The sequence below is a fragment of the Rhinatrema bivittatum genome, chromosome 2, assembly GCF_901001135.1.
Source record: "Rhinatrema bivittatum chromosome 2, aRhiBiv1.1, whole genome shotgun sequence".
Taxonomy (NCBI): Eukaryota; Metazoa; Chordata; class Amphibia; order Gymnophiona; family Rhinatrematidae; genus Rhinatrema; species Rhinatrema bivittatum.
The window spans coordinates 742223097-742245204 of record NC_042616.1 but is presented as its reverse complement, the minus strand read 5'-3'; the positions used below and the strand labels follow the sequence as shown (position 1 = coordinate 742245204).

Genomic DNA, 22108 nt, shown 5'->3' with positions numbered 1-22108 from the left:
ATCATATACTTGCCGCGGGCGGAAAGGGTTACCCGTTGATTTAAAGAAGCGGTAAGGATGGGTTAAAGGGGATAGTGAATCGCGGGTTGGACTTACGCAGCCAAATTGTGGGTACAAAGCGGGTTAGAAACGGGGTAATCGCGGCCGCCCTTTACTGTATCGGCCTGTGAGTTATTACAGTCCTAACCTAAAATGCATAAATCCCCAAAAAACAAGCACTATTGTGAGCAAAACCTTAGGCACCTTTGGTCAAATTCATTGGGGCCGATGTAATAAGGTGCGCTGATGCTGCCGCAGGTATATGCATGGATGTACACATTTGTACATGCATTTTGTCATTCAAAGCCCTATACAGAGATGTAAAAAGGGTTCTGTGCATGGGAAAAAAGCCCGTACAAACACGCTTACATTCACGTGGTTTTTTCTGTGTGAATGCATGCTAATGGCATGCAAAGGAGGTGATTAGCTAATCATAGGCAATACAGGGAGCTACTTTAAAGCTAGTGCGGGTTTTTTAATGCGGGTTTTTTACCACCATGGTCAGGGCATGAGTTAAATGTCAATGCCGTTCGTGGAGCCAATATCGGCATCCAAGAGTCCTGAAAACCACATAGCTGAGCGCCTCTCTCCACATCCAAGTGACCAGCTTAGCTAGGTGGTTTTCTGGGCATCGGAACGGCCAGCTTAGATAGCTGCTTCCCTAGGTCCTTTTCTCAAAGTCTGAGTGGCCAGGTTTGTGACCAGCTAAGTGCCTAGTTCAGCGCCCGAGCACCCAAATACATGGCCAGAAGAGCGACTAGTTCATTGCCTGAGCGGCAAGATTAGCTAGGTGTCTTTCTGGAATCCTGATTGTATAGATTTTTCTGCAACAAACAGGGTATGAGCAGCCTGATAAGCACCTAGCTGAGAGCCTATCTCATAAGAACAGAGTGGCCAGCTTAGCAAAGCGCTTTTCACGGCATCTGAGATGAGCGCGTCCCTGGGCAGACAGATACACAACCAGAAGAGTGGTAAGATTGTTAATAAGGAGACCCATTTGCTCGCTCGCGGATTATCGGTGCAGGTTTTGAGCGCGGATGCGGCCGCTTATTACATAGGCCCTTACCATGCTTAGGTATGCCCATTTTTCCACATGTGCATGGATTTCTGTGTGCAAATCATTTGCATAATTATTTTTTTTTATATCCCGCGGAAGCGGCAGATGCAGCCACGTGCAGGGATCAAAACCCACACTCATATCGAGCACCTCTTTTGCCACAGATTTTATTACATTGGTCCTTTTGAATCTCAAAGTGAACAGAAGCTGACACAACCTCTACATGTTACAAAGTTAAACATATTTTTCTGCAATTTTTAATGTACAAACCCCAAACCTTTCAGTTCGGGCTTCGTTTTCTGCCCACCGTGGGTAATATCATATTTCCCGCGGTTCAAGCCTTTGAAATTCAGGGGGACCCAAATTTTGGGTTAGCGTGCACAAACCTAAAAATTAATTTTTCCTGAAATTTCAGGAAAAATTCATTTGGGATTTGTTGTCCCCGAAACTGGACAAATTAGGCAATTGCATAGATTGAAAATAATAGAACTGTGAAAATGGCATGTACAAAGGTTTGGACACTCTTTCAGTTGATTCATTATTATGTTTTAAAAAAAAATGTTAATAATACACAAAAACGTTGATTGACTCATTAGGCCTTCAATGAGTGAGGTAAAGATAATTTATCAATTGAACAAATATCCTGATTCTTCTAACCACCAGGTTGTGATTGTTGTTCTGTCTTTTTCTCAACAACCATGAGGTCCTCTAAGCAGCAGCTGCCTGAGCAGCTATACAACAATATTGTAATGCTTCTAGTTTGCAACCAGAAGTTTCATGGAACTGTTGATGTCAAGGCGAGAATTATACCTGTAAATAAGTAACTTACATGTATATATGGTCAAGATTTACCTCATTCAACAAATACAAGTTTTTATGACACAATGTAACCATATCTATTGTCACTTCTTAGAATGTACTACCGTACACATTTAACAATTTTCATTTATGTACCTGTATGTAAACCATTGTGATGGTATATAACTTAATGATGGTACAGAAAAGATTTTAAATAAATAAATAAATAAATAAATAAATAAATAAAGGGCAAGATTAGAAGACAAAGAAAAAAATCAGATAAAACTACCCCCGAAATGGTCACATCTGCAAAACAAAAGCCACAGATCACTGAAAATGATCTGCAATCATGGATTGCTGGGGGAGAAGGGGGATGACCCACCCCAGACAAGAAGCTTGCTGTTCTACCTGTTCTAGCCCCCCAGTGTGGCTTGACTGCTTTGAATGATTGGAGGGAAAGATACTTGGTGGTTACCCACCCTGAAATTCACTATGGCCACTCTATGCCTTCAAAACGTTTTGGAGCCACTGCTGCCTGTTGAAAGGTTTAGCTGACATTAGAGTAGTTGTCCAGGGGTGCACAGTATTTTCATGCTTACACAATGATCTGCATGTTAGATTAGGGATGTGCATTCATTTGAAACAAATGGGTAAAATACAGTGAATGAGTCCATTTTCATTTCATTTGCAGACCCATAAAATGAATGGAAGGTTTCCATAAATGAAATAAAAATTGTTGTCTCATTTGTCTATGTTTACCATTGAAGTTTATATCATTCATGTATATGATTATATTCAGAAAACATCAGATGCAGGCAGGGGCCAACGGGTAACTATAGCTGCCAATCTGCCTTCCTGCCATGTCCCAGATGTACCACCTTGGGGGTCTTGCTGCCATTCCTACCTAGCTGCCATGCTTCAGATCTACCATCTTGTGGTCTTGATGCCACGCTGTATAGCTGCCATGTCCTGATGTGCCACCTTGGGACTCTTTATGATACTACCTACCTGCCATGTTTCAGATGTACAACATTGGGGATCTTGCTCCACCCTGAAATTCTTAGCTAACTAGTTGTCAAAACACTGGATTTTTCCACAGCAACCCCTTTTAAGCCTGAGGACCAATTTGGATCCCTGGGGGTATGGCTGTATTCTGGGCTAAAATCTGGCTGCCTCATTTTAAACAATTCTGTGGTCTCATTTGCAGGGCACCAGCCCTTAAGAGATCCGATACTAAAGACTAGGAATGCGCGAAGCCTGAACCTATCAGTTCGGGCTTCGTTTTCGGCCTCCCACGGGAAATCTCATATTTCCCGCGATTCGGGCCTTTAAAATTTGGGGAGACCTGAATTTCGGTTTAGTGCACACTAAAGACCCACTGTAGGTGTCAGCCATTGGCAGGTGGCCCAGGGTGGTGCGGAGACCCTACTGGACCTTCACCACTACCAGCCCTCGTTCCCCGTGGGTTGAGACCTTGGGTGCTGTTCCAGCTGGACTTAGGTGCAGATCTTCATGCAAAGGTTCCAGGTGGATGTTAGATGAAGGAAGAGTCAGACGTGCCAGAGTCAGGGCAGGCAGCAAGCAGAGGAATCCAAGAAACAAATCGAAGTCAGGGCAGGCAGTGAGTAGAGAATCCAAGGGACAAACCAGGGTCAAGTCAAAAGAGGAGTCCGGGGATCTGAAGGGGAAACTGGAGCAGGAACTAGATCAGGAACTGAAGCAGGAGCAACACACTATCCATGAGGAACTGAGCCATTGCTGAGGGAATTCTGGGAGGGCAGAGCTGCCCTTATATAGAGCCTCCAGCTGATGTCATCAGATGGAGCTGTGGGTGTGTTTCCTGCCCTGGCCCCTTTAAAGGTTGGGGACTAGCTGCGTGCCTGTGCCTAAGGAATCCTGCGGGGAAAAGTGCACCAGCATCAACATTGGGTTGTTTCAATGGCAAGGGGATATATGGAAATGAGGATCTTCATTCAGACAACAACCAATAAGGACTGAACTACACAGTCTGGGTAAACAAATAAGCATGGGGGTAGCTTGCAGCGGTTACTACCTTAAACCAATTAAGCCTGATACTTCACTTTCAATGCATATACAACATTGCTCTCTGCTTCAATGGCAGGGATAAATGTGGAAAAGATGATTTGCATTCAGACAACATCCAATAAGGCATTGATCTGTGCAGTCTGGGTAAACAAGCATCAGGGTAACTTGCTTGATGCGGCGGTTACTACCCTTAACCATTAAGCCTTATGCTTCACCTTTGATGCAACTCCAACATTACTCTCTACATCAATGGCAGGGGGTGGCATGAAATTTCAATCAAATAGTTACCAACAAGGGCCCTGAGCTTGGTGGTCAGTGAAACAGATAAGTATGGGAAAATAAGTGTGGGAGCTTGCTGGGCAGCCTGGATGGGCTGTTAGGTCTTTTTCTGCCGTCATTTCTATGTTTCTATGAGTGCAGTGGTGAAGGCTTCCCTAGGCCGCTTCTGCGGGGCGAGGCACTTGGCCTCGGCAGACGGTGAGTAGGGCTGGCTGCTGAATGTGGCGGCCAGCCATCACAACAGCAGGGACTGCCTCTAACATCTCTCTGTACTTATTAGAGTCATTGTGTGTCTTCTGTACATTGTGTGTGTCTTGTAGCACTTTAGAAATAATAAATAGTAGTAGGTATACATGATTAAATTTTTAAGGTTGTTCCCATATGCTTTATGATGAAAACTATTGACCATTTCAGTAGTTGACCTCTGGACTGATTTTATTCATTAAATATCCTTTGCAGTGTGTGGTATCCAGGATTGTCAGCAAATACATTCTCACCAGATACTTTAACAGAGGCAATATCACCTTCTTTTTCCTGCTAGCAATTCACCTCCCTATATAGCTAGCATCCTTCTGATTTTTTCAGTTCCCTTGACTGTTTTGCCAGTTTATATCTTAAAATAATAAAGGTAAAAAGATCAGTTTAAATCTGAAAAAAAAAAGGCACAAATTACAAAGAAACTAAAAAATAGGATCACAGGAAAGACTATCTGGAGAAGCTGAAAGAGATGAGGAAATAAATCAGGATAAAAAAATCTCAGCTGGGCAAGAGGATTGCCAATGAGGTAAAGTGAGATTGCAAACATTTTTAAGATATATCAGAGAATGGAAAAAGGCCAGTAGCGGTATTAAGATTGAAAGGTGATATAGAGCAATTGGTGGAAAAAGATGAAAAAATAGCAAAAAAATGAAACAAATACTTCAGTTCAGTATTCACTGAGAAGAGCTTAGAAAAAGACCATTGCTGATTGGCAAGAATAGAGTATCGATGGAGGAGGGGTAAATAACATCACATTAACAGGGCAGAGTGTTTGGGTGGAAATGTCAAAACTGAGAGTGGAAAATGCCATGGGGCTGGATGGGTTATATCTCAATATACTAAGGAAGTTCAGGTATGTCCTGGCAGCCTGCTGAATGACCTGTTCATTAGATCCTGGAAGACAGGAGTGATGCTACAAGGCTGGACAGTTATGATCCCATTTCACAAAAATAATAGCAGCAATGAAGCTGGAGATTATAGATCAGTTAGACTTATGTTGATGGTGGGAAAATTGTGTAGAATCTGGTGAAGAAAAGGATGGCAAACTACTCTATCTACAATCCAGTGGGTTGTTGGATCCAAGGCAACATGGTTTTACCAAAGGAAGGTTCTTCCAAATGAATCTTATTTTTTTTTGATTGGGTAACTAGAAAATTAGATCAAGGACAAGCATGGCATGATTTACTTTGATTTTAGCAAAGCTTTTGATCAATCCCACATAGGAGGCTGTGGCATGGTAAATAAGCAAATCAACAATACAACATCATATATGGAAACTGAATTCTAAATTTGTGCGAACGGAAATCTCATAAATTGTTTTGCTTTGAAGAGCTTACTTGTGAAAGCTTTGAACAGTGAAATACATTTAGACTGTTGTATCCGCTTTTTAATCATTGATTTCCATTCACGGTTTAGTTATTTAGATTTTATGGGACACTTAACTGAAGCTTTTCATTGCCTTCTTTTTGAACTGGCTAAATAAATAGAGCTGCGGCTCTTCATAATTTTTAGCCGGTACAAAAAGAAGGCAATGAAAAGCTTCAGTTAACGAGTCCCATAAAATCTAAATAACTAAACCGTGAATGGAAATCAATGATTAAAAAGCGGATACAACAGTCTAAACGTATTTGACTGTTCAAAGCTTTCACAAGTAAGCTCTTCAAAGCAAAACAATTTATGAGATTTCCGTTCGCACAAATTTAGAATTCAGTTTCCATATATGATGTTGTATTGTTGATTTGTAATTGAATACATATTTTCAGTTGTTATAATAGTAGTGGTAAATAAGCAGTCAAGGCTTCTGTTTGTTGTGTTATTTACAGTGCACATCAAAATACAGCTTATCTGCTCACCTTCAGGAGTAAACACAGATACAATCAACATTCAGAATAAGGCAGCAATATTTAGAACAGCAATCTTGCTCAGGAACTGCCTTATACTGGAGACCTGGGTCTAATCTATTGATTTTAGCTGGGCTCTGTCTTCTAACCTCCCCTTCTGTGTCCTACCTACAGGATTCTCTCTCTATATAGGATTTAAGGTAAACCAGACATCTAGCCTGTTCTTGCACAGGTTAAGGATGAAAAATATGGCCACTTCATCACATACCCTCCCCCTCAGCTTGAATCCATTGGGGCAAGTATACTCTCTTACCCTGGATCGCATCCAGAGAAGTGGAATCACTCCCCAATAGACTCTTCCTGGCCTCCTGCCAGGTAAACTCTTGGGTAGGACTTTAGGGTTGTGTTCTGCTTTTCTCACTAGGGTTACCCCACATACCACCAACATTACGACTGGTCCCTGTGTTCTTTGCCCAGTGGCCACCCCCAGTCCTTCACATGAGTCCATATGTAGCTCCTGGTTCCAATTCTTCTCCATCCGGACTCTCCAGACTTTTCTTGGGGGTTATAGTGATGTCTTCTTTTACAATTTCAGGCATCCACTCTTTCTTTACTGTTGCCTCGGCATCTTCTAACTCCTTTATGCCATGCATATCTGCAGCACCTCCCTCTGGCCATTCTGCAGTGGTTATGTTTGGGTATCCTATAGCACTTGTCTTCGGCCTCTCTGTAGTGCCATTGTCCAGGTTCTCTGCAGTGCCTCCTTCTGGCTCCTCTGAAGTGGCTCTCTCTAGGCTTTCAACAGCGCCTCTCTCTAGCTCCTCTGTAACACCTTCCTCAAGTCAGGCCATGCTGCTTCTGATGGCCACTCTGTACTACCCCGTTCTGTGTAGGCCATATTGCCTCTTTCAGGCCAAGCTGTAAAGCTCCACCATGAGCTGTCTTGGATCTCAGTCACATTCACAGCCTGACTCTCCTTTTCTTTTTGGAAGTTAGGTTTCTCTTCTGCCACCTGTTCCAGTGGTTTGTTCCCTGGTTCAATGCCAGTTTTCCTGTCACAGAACCCACAGGCTTGTCTCCATCTTCAGCATCATTGCTGCTTTTATAATCCTCAGCATCTATGTTCAGTAGCATTGCATCCAGTACTGATTGTACTCTTCTCATATTAGCAGAGACACGCAATGCTGTTGCTTTGAAAGTTGTCCAGGCAATCTGGCTTCTCATAACACAGTTTTGCCCTTGCCTGTGTCCTTCCACGAGGCTTTGACACAGTGCTAATAAAGCTTGCTCATTCATGCTTAGTTCTGAAGGTACCATGCCCTCTCTAAACACAGTCTCTCTGCACAACTGTTTCTCTATCTCTTTTTTTTTTTCTTCAAAGATAAAAAAAAAAAGGTAAATTTAAAAAAAAAAAACTGTCTTTCCGGCACTAACTTATTCACTTTTTTTTTCTAACTAACAGACCGATACAGTACAGTGCACTCCGACGGAGCACACTGTTAGCCTGCTATTGGACGTGCGTTTTCCCTTACCCCTTATTCAGGAAGGGGAGGAAAACGCGCGTCCAACCAGCGGCACCTAATAGGGCCCTCAACATGCGCGCGGGATACAGAAAGTAAAATGTGCTGCCAAGCCGCACATTTTACTTTCAGAAATTAGCGCTGACCCAAATTGAAATATTGCATCGCGTGCACCGGCGAGTTCAAACATACTGAAACTGTGTGCAGTGTGCTGTTTTGGAAAGTTGGTCAGACATTTGTTGTTCACTGGATGAAACCAAATTTGCTGAGTTTCATCTTTGAAATTGAAGTGTTCAAGCCCCTGAGGCAGCAGCTGTCTAGCTGCGAAACTCGGCCTGAGTCGGGCAAATTAAGAACACGTCTCTATTTTAATAAACATTGGAAAAAGATCAAGGCATCTATTTTTCTTTGTTTTCCTGACGGCTATCATAGATCGCCTACCTCTTTGTTTTATTGCACTTGTTGGACACTTGCTCTGACCTAGTTTGGAAATTCCTATATTCTTATGTTGCTCATCCCAGATTTCTCTCTTGTTTTCTGCATAGAAATTCACCTTCATACTGTACTGCTTCCTTGGTTTTTGCACCCTAGATGCATGACTGTCTTTTTTAGCATTAAATCTTAGTTACCAGAGCTCAGAGCATTCCTCAACCTTCACTAGAATCCTCCTTGTATTTTCCATACCTTCCAGGTTGTCTACTCTGATGCAGATTTTGATATCATCTACAAAAAGACAACCTTTCCTCACAGCCCTGCTGCAATATCGCTAACAACAATGTTGAACAACACCATTTCTTTACTGTGAACTCTGTTCACTACTTCCCTTTGTGCCTCCCACTCAACCAGTTTGTAACATAGTAACATAGGCCTAATACCTATAGTGCTAAAGTTGTTTATATGCCATCTATACAGAACCATATCAAAGGCCTTGCTGAAATCCAAGTACACTATATCTAGCTCTCTCCTTTGATTTATCTCTCTGGTCATCCAGTCAAAGAAACTGATTAGATTCTTCAACAAGACCTACCTTTGGTAATTACAACCATAGGGGGTCATTTTCCAAGGAGTTACCGCAGGAGATAATTCTGCAAATTGCGCTAACAGCCGTTAACGTGATTTGCAAATGCAAATGTTTAATTTTGTATTCAGGGGGTGGAGTTGGGGCAGAGCATATGTTAAGTAGGAAAGAGTTATTGTGTGCTGCAAAGTTAGCACGGCCAATAGCTACACCTCTTTCATTTGTGGTACGTTGTGTGCTAGAGGCCGGTAAAGGTTTATTGTGGTTCATGATGGAGAGAGAGAGAGAGAGAGAGAGAGAGAGAGAGAGAGAGAGAGAGAGAGAGAGAGAGAGAGAGAGAGAGAGAGAGAGAGAGAGAGAGAACGAGAACCTTGCTATAGTGTCTCTTCCCTAGACAGGTATTTGTATCCCTATGAGAGGCTCACCTAGTAACTCGAGGTGGGGATTAGGTATGAGTGTAGGGGGTTGGGGGCCACTTTCACATTCAACATGAGACGTACGAACAGAACAGTGGTCTCTTGTGAAGATTTGATGGCCTTCGGAGTGAGGAAACTCACTCCAAGAAGAGATTTGGGCAATGTTCTCTCAAACTAGCTTGTTGGACACTCTACCTGGGCAAGTAAAGTGCACTTAAGCAGGTAAATCCTATGGGCAATTGAATGTCATATATTGTAGAAATTTACAAAAATCCACTTACTCGAGTAAAGTGTATTTATTCAAGTAAAACTATGATTTATGCATACAAATGTATTTTTAAATTCAGGCCCTATGGGTATGCAGGTAAAAAAATCTTATTTTGTTTCATTGGACAGAGGTTCCTGCTGATTTCAGTATCATTAATGGGGTTTTTCAGTTTTTTGCATTTTTTTTTTTGAGAATAGAATATACTATTCAGAAATAGTGTGTTCAATTTGTGTAGTGTATTCTTCTGAAAATAGCATGCACCATTTCTGAATTGTGTGCACTATAGGCAAACTGTGCACACTAAAAATAATAGAAAATACAACACACAACTATATTTATTGTAGTTTTATTTTTAAAATTACATGAAATGATATATGCAATGTTGTTGACATTATCTATATCATTTCAAATGAAAGCACATCCTTAGTTCTCAGAATCTTAGGTCCTCTTTTGTGACGAGGAACCACATCTGCCTGTTTTCAGTCCGATGAAACCATTCCTATTTCTAAAAAAACATTGAAAAAGTGAGATTTATTTATTTATTTTATTTGTATGTTTTTATATACCGAGGTTTGGCAGATGCCTTCACTCTGGTTCACAGTTGAAACAACATATTACATTCATTAATGTATAACGTTAAAAAAGAACAACAACATTTTTTACAGTAGGTAACGTTACTAACTAAATATGCACATTAAGATCTAGGCATAAAAATATAGTGGAATTTACAATGCAATATAGAAGACCATCTTGTGCCATTTATATTATTGTGAAAACTATGGAAGTCCTAGTATTTCCATATAATATGGAATCTTATGGGGTGTTGCTATCTGAGGGGGGATGGGTTTGTGACTTATTATGGGATACTATTGTAATATGATTGTTAGTATGTGCTGTACAGGGTTATCTAAGGTGTTGATGTTATTATATGTGTCCATGGTGATGTAGAACAGGAGGGATTTGTTGATAATTGTGCGTATATTTCTTACTACGGAAGTGCTCGGTGTTGGGTGGGGATGACAGGTGCTGTGATTCGTGAGACTGAGTTGTTTATCCGATGCCGTTTTTGTAGGTTTGTTTAAACAGCCATGTTTTCAGTAATTTTTTGAATTGTTTTGTATTGTTTAGCAGTCTTATTGTATCAAAAAGGGAATTCCACAGTTGGGGTCCTGCTATTGATATGGCTCTCTGTCTTGTGGTGGTGAGTTTGGCTAATGGAACTGGGGGTATCGCAAAAAGGGCCTTATTTGCTGATCTAGTGTTTCGTTGCAGTATATGTTTTTGCAGCATGTTATCTAGGCAGTTAAATTCGTTGTTGTGCATTGATTTGAGTATGATGGTAAGTGTTTTGTATTCAATGGGTAGCCAATGGAGCTCTTTTAGTATTTGGGGTGATGTGATCCATTTTCCTGTGGCCTGTGAGTATTCTTGCAGTGGCATTTTGTAATATTTGTAGTGGGCGTATGGTCGATTTGGGGAGACCTAATAGAAGGGAGTTGCAGTAGTAGAAGGTAGCAAAAATCAGTGTTTGGAGTATGGTTCTAAATTCGGGTGGGTTGAGCAGGGGTTTCAAACGTTTAAGGATAAGTAGTTTGTAGAAGGATAAATAGTTTGTAGAAGAGATAGTGGAGTTGCCAGAACTTCCCTGTGTCCCCTTAATATCCCCAGATATGTGCCAACTGGCCCCATTGCGTTATTTACTTTTAGTTTTTTAGATCCTCATGAACATTTTTTTCTGAAAATTGATTGTCCACCTAATTTCCATTACTATTTTTGGTAGTTTTCTGTGGTCCTACTCCAAGCCCTTCTTCAGGGAACACTGAACAGAAATATTTGTTAAGCGATTCCACTTTCTCCTCAAATGCATCTATGGATCCTCTTCATTCTACTTCTGAGTCTTGCAATCCCACTTTTTCACTTTCTCCTGTCATTAATATAGCTAAAAAAAAGTCTTGTTCCCCTTTTTTACTGTATTAGCTACTTTGTCTTCCTTTTTCTTCTTTGTTTTCCTGAATACTCTCCTAGCTTCTCTTAGTTTTTATGGATACTGTTTCGGTCTTTCTCTTTCCTGTATTTTGTTGTAGTTTATCAACATTTATCTTTTTTCCTTTAATTTGTCAGCCACTTCTATAGGAAACCACTGCGGACTATTTTTGCCCTTACTTTTCTTTACACTTAATGTTTGTTGCCTTTATAATATATTCTTTTTAGAGATGTGAATCGTGTCCTCGATCGTCTTAACGATCGATTTCGGCTGGGAGGGGGAGGGAATCGTATTGTTGCCGTTTGGGGGGGTAAAATATCGTGAAAAATCGTGAAAAATCGTAAAAAATCGAAAAAACGTAAAATCGCAAAACCGGCACATTAAAACCCCCTAAAACCCACCCCCGACCCTTTAAATTAAATCCCCCACCCTCCCGAACCCCCCCCCCCCAAATGACTTAAATAACCTGCGGGTCCAGCGGCGGTCCGGAACGGCAGCGGTCCGGAACGGGCTCCTGCTACTGAATCTTGTTGTCTTCGGCCGGCGCCATTTTCCAAAATGGCGCCGAAAAATGGCGGCGGCCATAGACGAACACGATTGGACGGCAGGAGGTCCTTCCGGACCCCCGCTGGACTTTTGGCAAGTCTTGTGGGGGTCAGGAGGCCCCCCCCAAGCTGGCCAAAAGTTCCTGGAGGTCCAGCGGGGGTCAGGGAGCGATTTCCCGCCGCAAATCGTTTTCGTACGGAAAATGGCGCCGGCAGGAGATCGACTGCAGGAGGTCGTTCAGCGAGGCGCCGGAACCCTCGCTGTATTGTATTGTATTGTATTATAATACTGTATTGTATTGCATTGTATTATAATACTGTATTGTATTATATATATAATATATATATATATATATATATATATATATATATATATATATATATATATATATATATATGTATTATATATATATGTATTATATATATAATATATATATATATATATATATATAATATAATATATGCATTGTATTATAATATAATACTGTATTGTATTGTATTATAATACTGTATTGTATTGCAGAAGTCAGGGATCAGACATGTCAGTCCAGAAATCAGGAACCAGGCCGGCAAGTGAGCTGTTGTATCAGCAAGGCCCATCATTAGTCCTCCACTTCTCTTGTTCTAAACATTGATATCTTGAGGGAGAGAGAAGTCTTGGAGCTTTTGTAAGGCTTTCTATTTTCCTGGTGTTCCTTTGGCTTTTTTGCTTAGGATTCTGCCACTAATGTCAGCATTTGCAAATTCAAAAGTCCTGATAGTCCAGATATTTAACTTGAAATATATTTAACCAGCTAGAAAATTTGACTATAGGCATGAAGGGGGGTTCAGTGATTTTGAGGAAACATGAATGAATGGAAGATTTAAGCCCATGAAAGAGTGATTAGAAAAGTATAAGCATAAAAGGAAGTATATATCTTACAATATTTTGAAGAAAACTGAGAGCACATTTGATTTGTGGTTGATAGATAAAGCTAAGCTAACCGTTTTTTGGTTTTTTTTTTGTGTAAGTTTGAAAATACCACACTTAAAGTAAGAAGTAACTGGATTTATAAAATTGGCATTTTGATGTTGACTATCTGTTAGAAAGGATAGTATTAATACCTGCATTATTGTTAACATTGTCCTCTAAAACAGGATCTGCCAAGGAAATTCAGAGTCTATGCTCATTCCTCTTTCAAACTGTGCAAGACCGTGGAAGAGTGCATGGGGATTTCCCCATCTATGTATCCTTCTATTTCCTTCTGGGTGGATTCAAGGCTTACTCTGAATATACATACAGTATATTCCTTTCTATCCGACAGTGGGAGAAAAGCAGAATTTGTTGATTACAAAGGAATCCCTCTTTCTTTTTCTTCCCCACTGCCAGGAGGAGAGGTGGCAGATGAGGAAAGATTCTTTCCCAGCAGGAAAATTGAACTGAGTGATGATAATAATTTAACATCTTTATTCAGTTAAGGAGATCACATAAATGCAAGCAATTCACCTTAAACAGAATTAATACTATACTATAGCTCTCCTATTAGGTACTAATTCAATTTTCAATTATAAATACAGTGTTAATTATCATTAGATAATTTTATTGCTGTAACATTGACTGTACATATATTTTGTTCATATAGGGTCATTCACATATTACTTGTATGCCAGGACCAGTACGAAGATGGAATTACCCTATTCCAATCTGCTTAGGTATGTATAGCAGTTTTAAAGTAGCTCAGTCAGTTCACTGCAACCTGCAGTACAAATTATCATTACAATCAAGTTCCCTAAATCATCTCTCTCAAGTGTCAACTGCTGTCCCCAGGAGTCTCTTTCTTAATGTCCCTCATCCCCCATGATGAGGGAGAGAGAGCCTAGTTGGGAGGATGAAGGTTGAGAAACTGCTGGGAACAGGAAGGGGTATGGGAGAGGAGAGTCGTATTTCCCCACCCCCTCTCCCCCAGACCTCACACTTATCCCCCTGGATTCCCACCCATACAGACCAATACTCATCCCTCCCAGAACCCCATTCCCATCGCCTCACACTCATCCCCCAGATGGCCATCTCTAATCCCACAGGCTAACACCCACCCACGCCCCACATCTCCTACTGATGAGGACAAGTGTTCAAGAGTGCTGGAGACAGGTGTGGGAATGGGGTGGAAAGTCTCATCCCATATACCCTGACCCTTATTAAGCAGTCTCATTTTCACCCCGCATCAATATCACTCTTGCTCCCCACCTCCCCACAGCTTCATATTTCTTTCCTTCCCACTGTACTCTTATACTAAAAGCCTCACAATCATCCCCGTGGACTCTCATCCCCACAGCCTGCCTCACACTCATCTCCCCAATCATCCCCCTTGGACCCTCAATCCTGCAGGTTCCTCCCCTCCTACTCGGACTCTTACCCCGAAAGCATTACAATCATCCTTCGAGACTCTCATCCTCACAGCCTCACACTCATCCCCCTAAGCATCCACCTAAGCATTCCCCTTGGACTCCCACCCCTTGAAGCCTACAATCATCCCTTCCTGGTCTCTCACCTCTGCAACCTCACATTTATCCCCATACTCAACCCTCCTGGATCCCCCCCCCCCAACAGCCTAACACTCATTCCCTCTAGACCTCCACCTCCCATCACCTTACACTTAACTGCCACTGTGGAGCGGCCACTCCAGTCTCGAAAGCCATTTTGTGATGGCAAATAAACTGAACCCCAAATCCCAGAAACACTATGGGCCAGATTTTCAAAGCCGTACGCGTGCCGGGCCTATTTTATAAAGGCCTGGCGATGCATGTAAAGCCCCGGGACACGTCTAAGTCCCAGGGCTTTACAAAAGGGGAGGTCTGGGGCGAGGTGGTGGCAGGGCCAGAGGCCTCTGGCACAGCAGCCATTTGCCACTGTGTTGGAGGATCACGTGCCAGCAGGCTGCCGGTGTGCGCAACCTGTGCCTTCCCCCAGGCAGGCGCAAAAGGTATAATAACAATTTGGGGGTGGTTAGAGTAGGGCTAGGGGGGAAAGATTAGGGGAAGGGGTGAAAAGGTTAGTTTAGGGGGAGAGAATGAGGGAAGCCCGCGGGCATAGGCGCATGCAAGCTGCACTAGTGTGCACCTCCTTGTGTGCGCCGACCCTGCGCACATGTTATAAAATCAGGCATACATGTGTGCGCATACATATGTGCGCATTGGATAGCGCACGCACATGTACGCCCACGCGTACATTTGAAAATCTACCCCTATTTGTTTTATGCAGAACAGTCAAACTTTCATTATTTATTTACCTCAAAATGTGGTCATGCCTGCCCCCTCTACCTACCCACATTAATACTGGACAGCTGTCACTTTAGCCTTAATCCAAATGATTTGCTAGAAGGTTCTATTAAAACTCCCTTGTTAAATTATATTATAATAAAAGCTGTTCCACTGAGGGATGGTTAAGGGGGGCATAGCTGGCTAGATTAGAATCCCTGGATAAGAGATCAGGAGCACATCACTGCCCAATTCCTGCAGGCACGGATCAACCCCAATATGTTCCCGGCCTTATCTCCTCATCGCACATAGATCCAGTTCCACCCCCTCAGCCAATCATGCACACTGCCAGCTCCTGCTCCTCACCTAAAGATAGCCCCAGATTTGGGAGTACTGCCGCTACCGCAGGGAGACATCATGCTGTCCCCTTTGTGGAAACGTTTCTGTAGAAGGGTGGGTGCCATGCTGCCTGGTAAGAAGAAGGAGGCTCTTCATGGCAGGAGGGGACATGGGCCCCCTCTAGCTCCTGCACATTCACCACAAGCATGGAAGAACCCCATGAGTGGAGGGGGCTTCCTGCCATCACGAGATTCCCTGCAAATGGTGGAAGTGGAGGGCAGGGCCACGGAGCCTCAAGAGCAAGCAATTATCCTGGCCTTTCCTTTTCTCTGGTTGGATGGTGGGCATGAGGCAACATTTCACTGCTCACTGCCTCTAGAACAGGAATATTCCCCCATACATCACAGAGACAGTAGATTTGTGAAAATTAGTCCCGCCCCCTATCCCCAGCCTAGGCTGCATTGATCCTTCTGCCTCTGTATCAACTTCTTTAGTTCCTCTCTTCTAATTCCCACCTTTCCTGATCCTCTCAGCTGCTCCTCCCTCTTCTTTCCTTTACTCCCCTCCTCTCCTATTCTCTCTATCTCATCTAACCCACCCACTCCCATCTCCTTTTTTTCCCACACCAGGCCTCATCTTCCTGCTGCTAGAGGGGCCAGGGAAACCCCATCAGTCTTTCTGCTGCTGGCCCCACTGCCACCACAACACTGATACAGTCATCCCTGGCTCCACCACTTGAGGCATTGCTGTGGCTTCAGTGACATGCCAGCCTGTTCCTTAGCTCTAGGCAGGCATCGCTGCACATGTAGTACTCACACAGAGCCCTTAAGTTTTGTAATATAGAGATACATATTGTATTTTGTTATGCCACTTAGGTGTAGATGTTCTAAAATGAAATAGTTTTGCTAAGTTATCATAGGTGACATTCTTGAGCTATTGTACAGACACACCTCCCTTCCCCCAACACCTCTCCCTTCCCACCAGGCAAAATTCTGCTATGTACAAAGCTGATGAAATGCAAAAGTTTCATGATATCATAGTAAGGATGTAATTATTCATCATTGTGAGGGGACAAAAAAAAGTGTAAAATTTTGACTATGTGGTAAACACAATGGGGCTGATTTTAAAAGCCCTACACGTGTAAGTCCAGAGGATTTACGCACTTAGGGAGGGTTGCGCATGCTGGGCCTATTTTATAGAGGCCCGGTGATGCGCGTAAAGCCCCGGGACGCATCTAAGTCCCGGGGCTTTACAAAAGGGGCAGACTGGGGGTGGGGCGCGGGCAGGGCCAGAGGCCTCTGGCACAGCAGCCATTTGCCGCTGTGTTGCAGGATCATGTGCCGGCAGGCTGCCAGTGCGTGCAACTTGTGCCTGCCCAGAGGCAGGCGCAAAAAGTAAGACAAAGTTCGTGGGGGGGGTTAGAGCAGGGCTGGGGGGAAAGGTTAGGAGAAGGGCTGAGAAGGTTAGAATAGGGGGAAGGGAATGGGGGAAGGCTGTGGGCATCGGCGCGTGCAAGGGGGTGCACACTAGTGCACTTTGCCGGCGTCGACCCCCGGTTTTATAACATGCGCACGCCTGTGCGCGCATGTTATAAAATCGGGCGTATATGTGTGCGCACCGGATAGCGCGCGCACATGTAAGCCTGCGCGTATTTTTTAATCTACCCCTATATATCTTAATATATAGCACCAGCACCACCACCACAACACCAGAATAAATGTGGGCCAGCTTCTAGAGTTGCATTACCAAAATTACTTGAAGTTTTCTAAAGATGTGAAATATGACTTTTTAAGAGAGCTTTTCCCTGAATATATTTTTTATTTCTATTTTGTTTTATGCTTTTGAATTGATGTATATGTATAAATGTTGTTCCTTGCTCAGCGATTGTTCTTAATATTGAGCATGTAAGAAAAGTAAACCAACAAATAGAAGGTGGATGGTCCCTGTTCTCACTGTTAGGAGGGTATAATAGAACTACTGAAGAGCTAGAGACAAATACAAGGTCAGAGGCAGAGTGGGTGGAAGAAGAGAAGGACGGAGGAGTGCAGGAGGAGAAGAGAGGAGCAGGGAAAGGGAGGAGATGGAAGGAAGGAAGGAAGAGGCACAGCATTTGCAAGTGATTGCTCTGAGAAACGTTTACTAAGATTCTGGCTCACCTAACCCAGACCAGGGGAGAGAAGCCACGCTCTCTTCAGAACAGTGCCAAGCAGGAAAGGCTGAAAGCTTTATTGGACAAGAATGGAAAAAAAGTAATTCAGGGCCAAACACCCTCTGACTGCATTCCCTACGTTTCCCCTTTCCTGTCTGCTATTCTTGGACATTTCCCCCTATTTCTTTCCCTGTCTCCCCTTTTTCTCCTTTCCTTCCTAGTTTCCTCTCTCTTTTTCTTCTTGTTGCCTTAGTTGCTGCAGTGAGAGGACCATAACGGGCCCCATGTTAATGAAACGAGTTACCCCGTTAAGCATGGGCATTTCCTCTTCATGCAATCTGCAGTGAATGCCGCTTTCCAGTACTGCTCTTTGGTACATTCAAGAAGGAGTCATTACAGCTAGTTGTTTTATGTTGACCGCCATGATAATACTTACCATGCTAGTGACAGCGTCCTTTATTGCATCATCAGCGATGCGGTGTGCATGCTCATATGAGGCCTTTATCATCTCTTAAACATGCTATGTTATTATATTTGTCTTACTGGAGTCCAAAAAAATCAGCCAGCAAGAATACAAAAAACCCCAATACTTATATCAATTGTTTTCACAGCGCAATGTGGTGGTGCTATGTCTGACTTCAGTGGTGTAATTCTTAGCCCCGGATTTCCAGGGAACTATCCCAGCAGCTTAGACTGTACATGGACGATAAAGCTGCCTATTGGCTTTGGTACGTATTATCTCATAAGCATGTTACATTTTTCAACAATTTATAGTTGCAAAATATTACAAGTTTTTTGCAAATATGTAGCAAAATAATAATTTGCACAGTCCTCTTGTGTGACATGTTTAGAAGGCATGGTACCCAGTATCCTATGAGCAATGGCAGAACACATTTTCAGATACACAGTATCTAGTACCAAATAATCATGTTATACTTGCCTAGTGTTCTAAATTTCAAGCAGACTGCATTGTATAACTATTCAAATCTCAAAATCATTCCCATTTATGGTAACCCAAAGTACAAAGAAGTAAAACTGTTTTCCCAGTGCTCACATCCAGATGTAGCAAGAATTTTTTTCCCCTAGTTGCACAAAACTTGAGAAAAGCTTTCCACTACAATATTCATGGAGTTAGTGAAGGACTCGGCAGCTTTCAATGGTGGGATTTAGTAGAAGATTACTGTGTCAACCTACTAGAAATAAAATGTTTTAACTCCAGTGCAGCCAAAATATTTGGGTAGAGGTGATAACTATGCTGGGATGAAGACTGTTTCAATATATAAATGTTCTGTATTCCTAAGAGCCCTTTGGGAGGAACTGAAGGAATTAGCTCTATGCAACTAATTTGTTGGCCGTCTATTAAAAAAATTAGTGTGCATAGAATGACTCCAATTCGCTGTGGAAATACTGAAATGGTTATCAAATAATTCACTCCAATGTTGTCCTCATGTTCCGTATACTTAAGAAGTACAATTATAATTTATCCTAAAATACTGTTTAGATACATGATTCTGAACAGAAAATAATGATAAAAATTGACCTCTGTTGGAATTGGCTTCTTCGATGATATGTCTTAAATATAGTAAAGCTTAAAAAGCTGCATTGAAATAGCATCTTTTGCAAATTCAATTTAAGCACAGAGATGCAAGAGAATGTACTGTCCATTTCAGAAGCTTGACATGTCTTTCTTTATTAAATCAATTATGATTATTCATGTGTGGAATTACAGACATTTTCAGAGGCTTATCGTTTTGACTTACTTTACATTTATTCTTATGCAGTCTGACCTTGTTTAACATGATTTTGTGACTGCAAAATGTGTCACTGCTACAACTATATCAAAAGCATTGCTCCATTGATATTGTATTGTTAATCATCTGCTGATTTTCATTTGAACTGATACTGGATTCTGCAAAGCAGAATATAAGAATATAAAATGTGCTATGTAATTTCAGACCAAAGATCGATTAAGCTCAGCATCCTGTCTCCTGCAGTGGCAACTCTGGGTCATTAGGAAGTGCCCAGCAGATACCGTAGAGTAGATCCAATTCCTTGTTGCTCACTCCCAGGAATAAGTGATGAGTTTTCCCGAGTCCACTTGCCTAATAATTGTTTATTGACTTTTCTTCCAAGAAACATCAAAAAAACTTTTAAACACAGCTATACTTGAAGCCTTGACAGCAACATCCGGCAACAAATTCCATAGCTTAATTGTGCATTGAGTGAAAAAATACTTTCTCCAAATTTGTTTTACATCTTCTGTCTGCTAGTTTCATTGAGTATCCCCTATCTAGTACAAATTGAAAGGGTAAATAAGTGATCCCCTTTTATCTGTTCCACTCCAATCATTATTTTATAAACTTCTATCATACTTCCTCTCATTCATTTCCTCTACAAGCTAAAAAGCCCAAATCTGATTAGCCTTCCTTTAGAAAGGATACATTCCATTCCTTTTATTATTTTTGTTGCCCTTCTCTGTACCTTCTCTAGGTCTGGTATACCTTTCCTAAAATTAAGCAGTTGCATCATATATTTATAAAGAAGCCTTCACAGTTTATTCTCAATTCCTTTCTGAATAATTCCTAATGTTCTAATTGCTTTTCTTTTGTAACCACACATTAAGCTAAGAATTTAATCCTTTTGTCCACAATTATTCCAATATCCTTTTCCCGGGAGGTGTCACCTAATACAAAATCAGCATTGTGCACCTCTGGTTAGGATTTTTACCCTTATGTGCATCACTTTTCACTTGTTCACGCTGAGGTAGATCTTTAAAAAGTACGCCGGATTTTATAAGATACGTGCGTAGCCACATGTATCTTATAAAATCCGGGGTCGGCGCGCGCAAAGCTGTGCAATTTCGGCAGCCTGCGTGAGCCGAGCCACGCAGCCTGCCTCCATTCCCTCCGAGGCCGCTCCGAAATTGGAGCGGCCTTGGAGGGAATTTTCCTTCTGCATCCCCCCACATTCCCCTCCCTTCCCCTACCTAACCCACCCCCTGGCCCTACCTAACCCCCCCACACACACACACACACCTTTGTTGGGCAAGTTACGCCTGCTTGAAGCAGGCATAACTTGCGCGCGCTACCTCGCATTCCCCAGCATAGGCCGCAGTGCCAGGGGACTCGGGACTACCCTCCCGGCCCGCCCTGAACCGTCGCCACGCCCCCTGACCCTCCACGGACCACCCCTGAACCCTGACACGCCCCTGGACAAGCCCTCTCCCGCCCCTTTTATGAAGCCCCGGGACTTACACGTGTCCCAGGGCTTTGTGCGTGCCGGCGGCCTATGCAAAATAGGCACGCCGGCGCGCGAGTGCCCTGTGCGCGTAAATCCTCCAGGATTTACGCGTGCAACACTTTTAAAATCTAGCCCATTATTTTCATCTGTCAATCAGATGTCCAGTTCCCAGGTCTTCTACAAATCCTTACAGTCTGCTTATGTTTATCTAGTTTGAGTACTTTTGTGTTTCCTGCAAATTTGATGACTTCATGTATTGATCCCTTTTCCAGATCATTAATGATTAAGGTTCAAGTACAGATCCCTGGGGCACTCAATTATTGACCATTTGCCATTGAGAAAACTTACCACATAGTATTACTTTTAGTTTTCTGTTTTTAAGTAGTTACCAATCTACAGACATATCTCAACTCTAATGACTTTTTTAATTTTCTGAGAAGTTTTTCATAAAGGACTTTATCAAATGCCTTCTGAGAATCTAAATATTCTATATTGATCAATTCACCTTTATCCACATACTTATTCATACTTTCAAAGTATTTTTATAGGTTAGTAAAGCACAAGAAAATGTATGAAATGAAATCTCTGCCTGTACATTTCCAAGTACAATTGTAAAGATACAATTCTGTTTGTCAGATGTGGAATATATAGCTTCTGCAAAAGTATTATGAGATCGATATTCAGCGCCACTTAGCTGGAAAGGTAAGGACTTATCCGGCTAAGTGGTGGTGGTGGCTGAATATCTAGCCACATTTAGTGGCCACTACTTTTCTGGATAAGTATGTATCCAGTTAAGTTATGGGTGGGAAATGGGCATTTTGGGAAAGAACTACTTATCCAGTTAGCTTATCTGGATAAGTAACAATATTTAAACTTAATCTGGCCAGTAAGACTTATCCAGCTAACTAGTGATTTTGGGGGACATGTTCAGTAGCAGAGCCATGCTGCTGAATATCCCTTCTAAGTTAGCTGAATAAGTCTTATCCAACTAACTTATCCATTCTCTATATGTTTATATCCATGAAATGAACAGAACTAAACTATTTTAGGTTCCAAATTAGGTCCCTATTAGTGTTT

The 22108-nt window shown here is 42.2% G+C and overlaps 1 protein-coding gene across 1 annotated transcript in view; it reads left to right on the top strand.

The window, feature by feature from the left end:
- The window catches only part of CSMD3 (CUB and Sushi multiple domains 3), a 3551396-nt gene that overhangs the window by 2790677 nt on the left and 738611 nt on the right, over positions 1 to 22108 (top strand). The window contains 2 exon segments of the mRNA XM_029591914.1: positions 13692 to 13761; positions 18403 to 18519. Coding sequence (XP_029447774.1) covers positions 13692 to 13761; positions 18403 to 18519 — 187 coding nt within the window.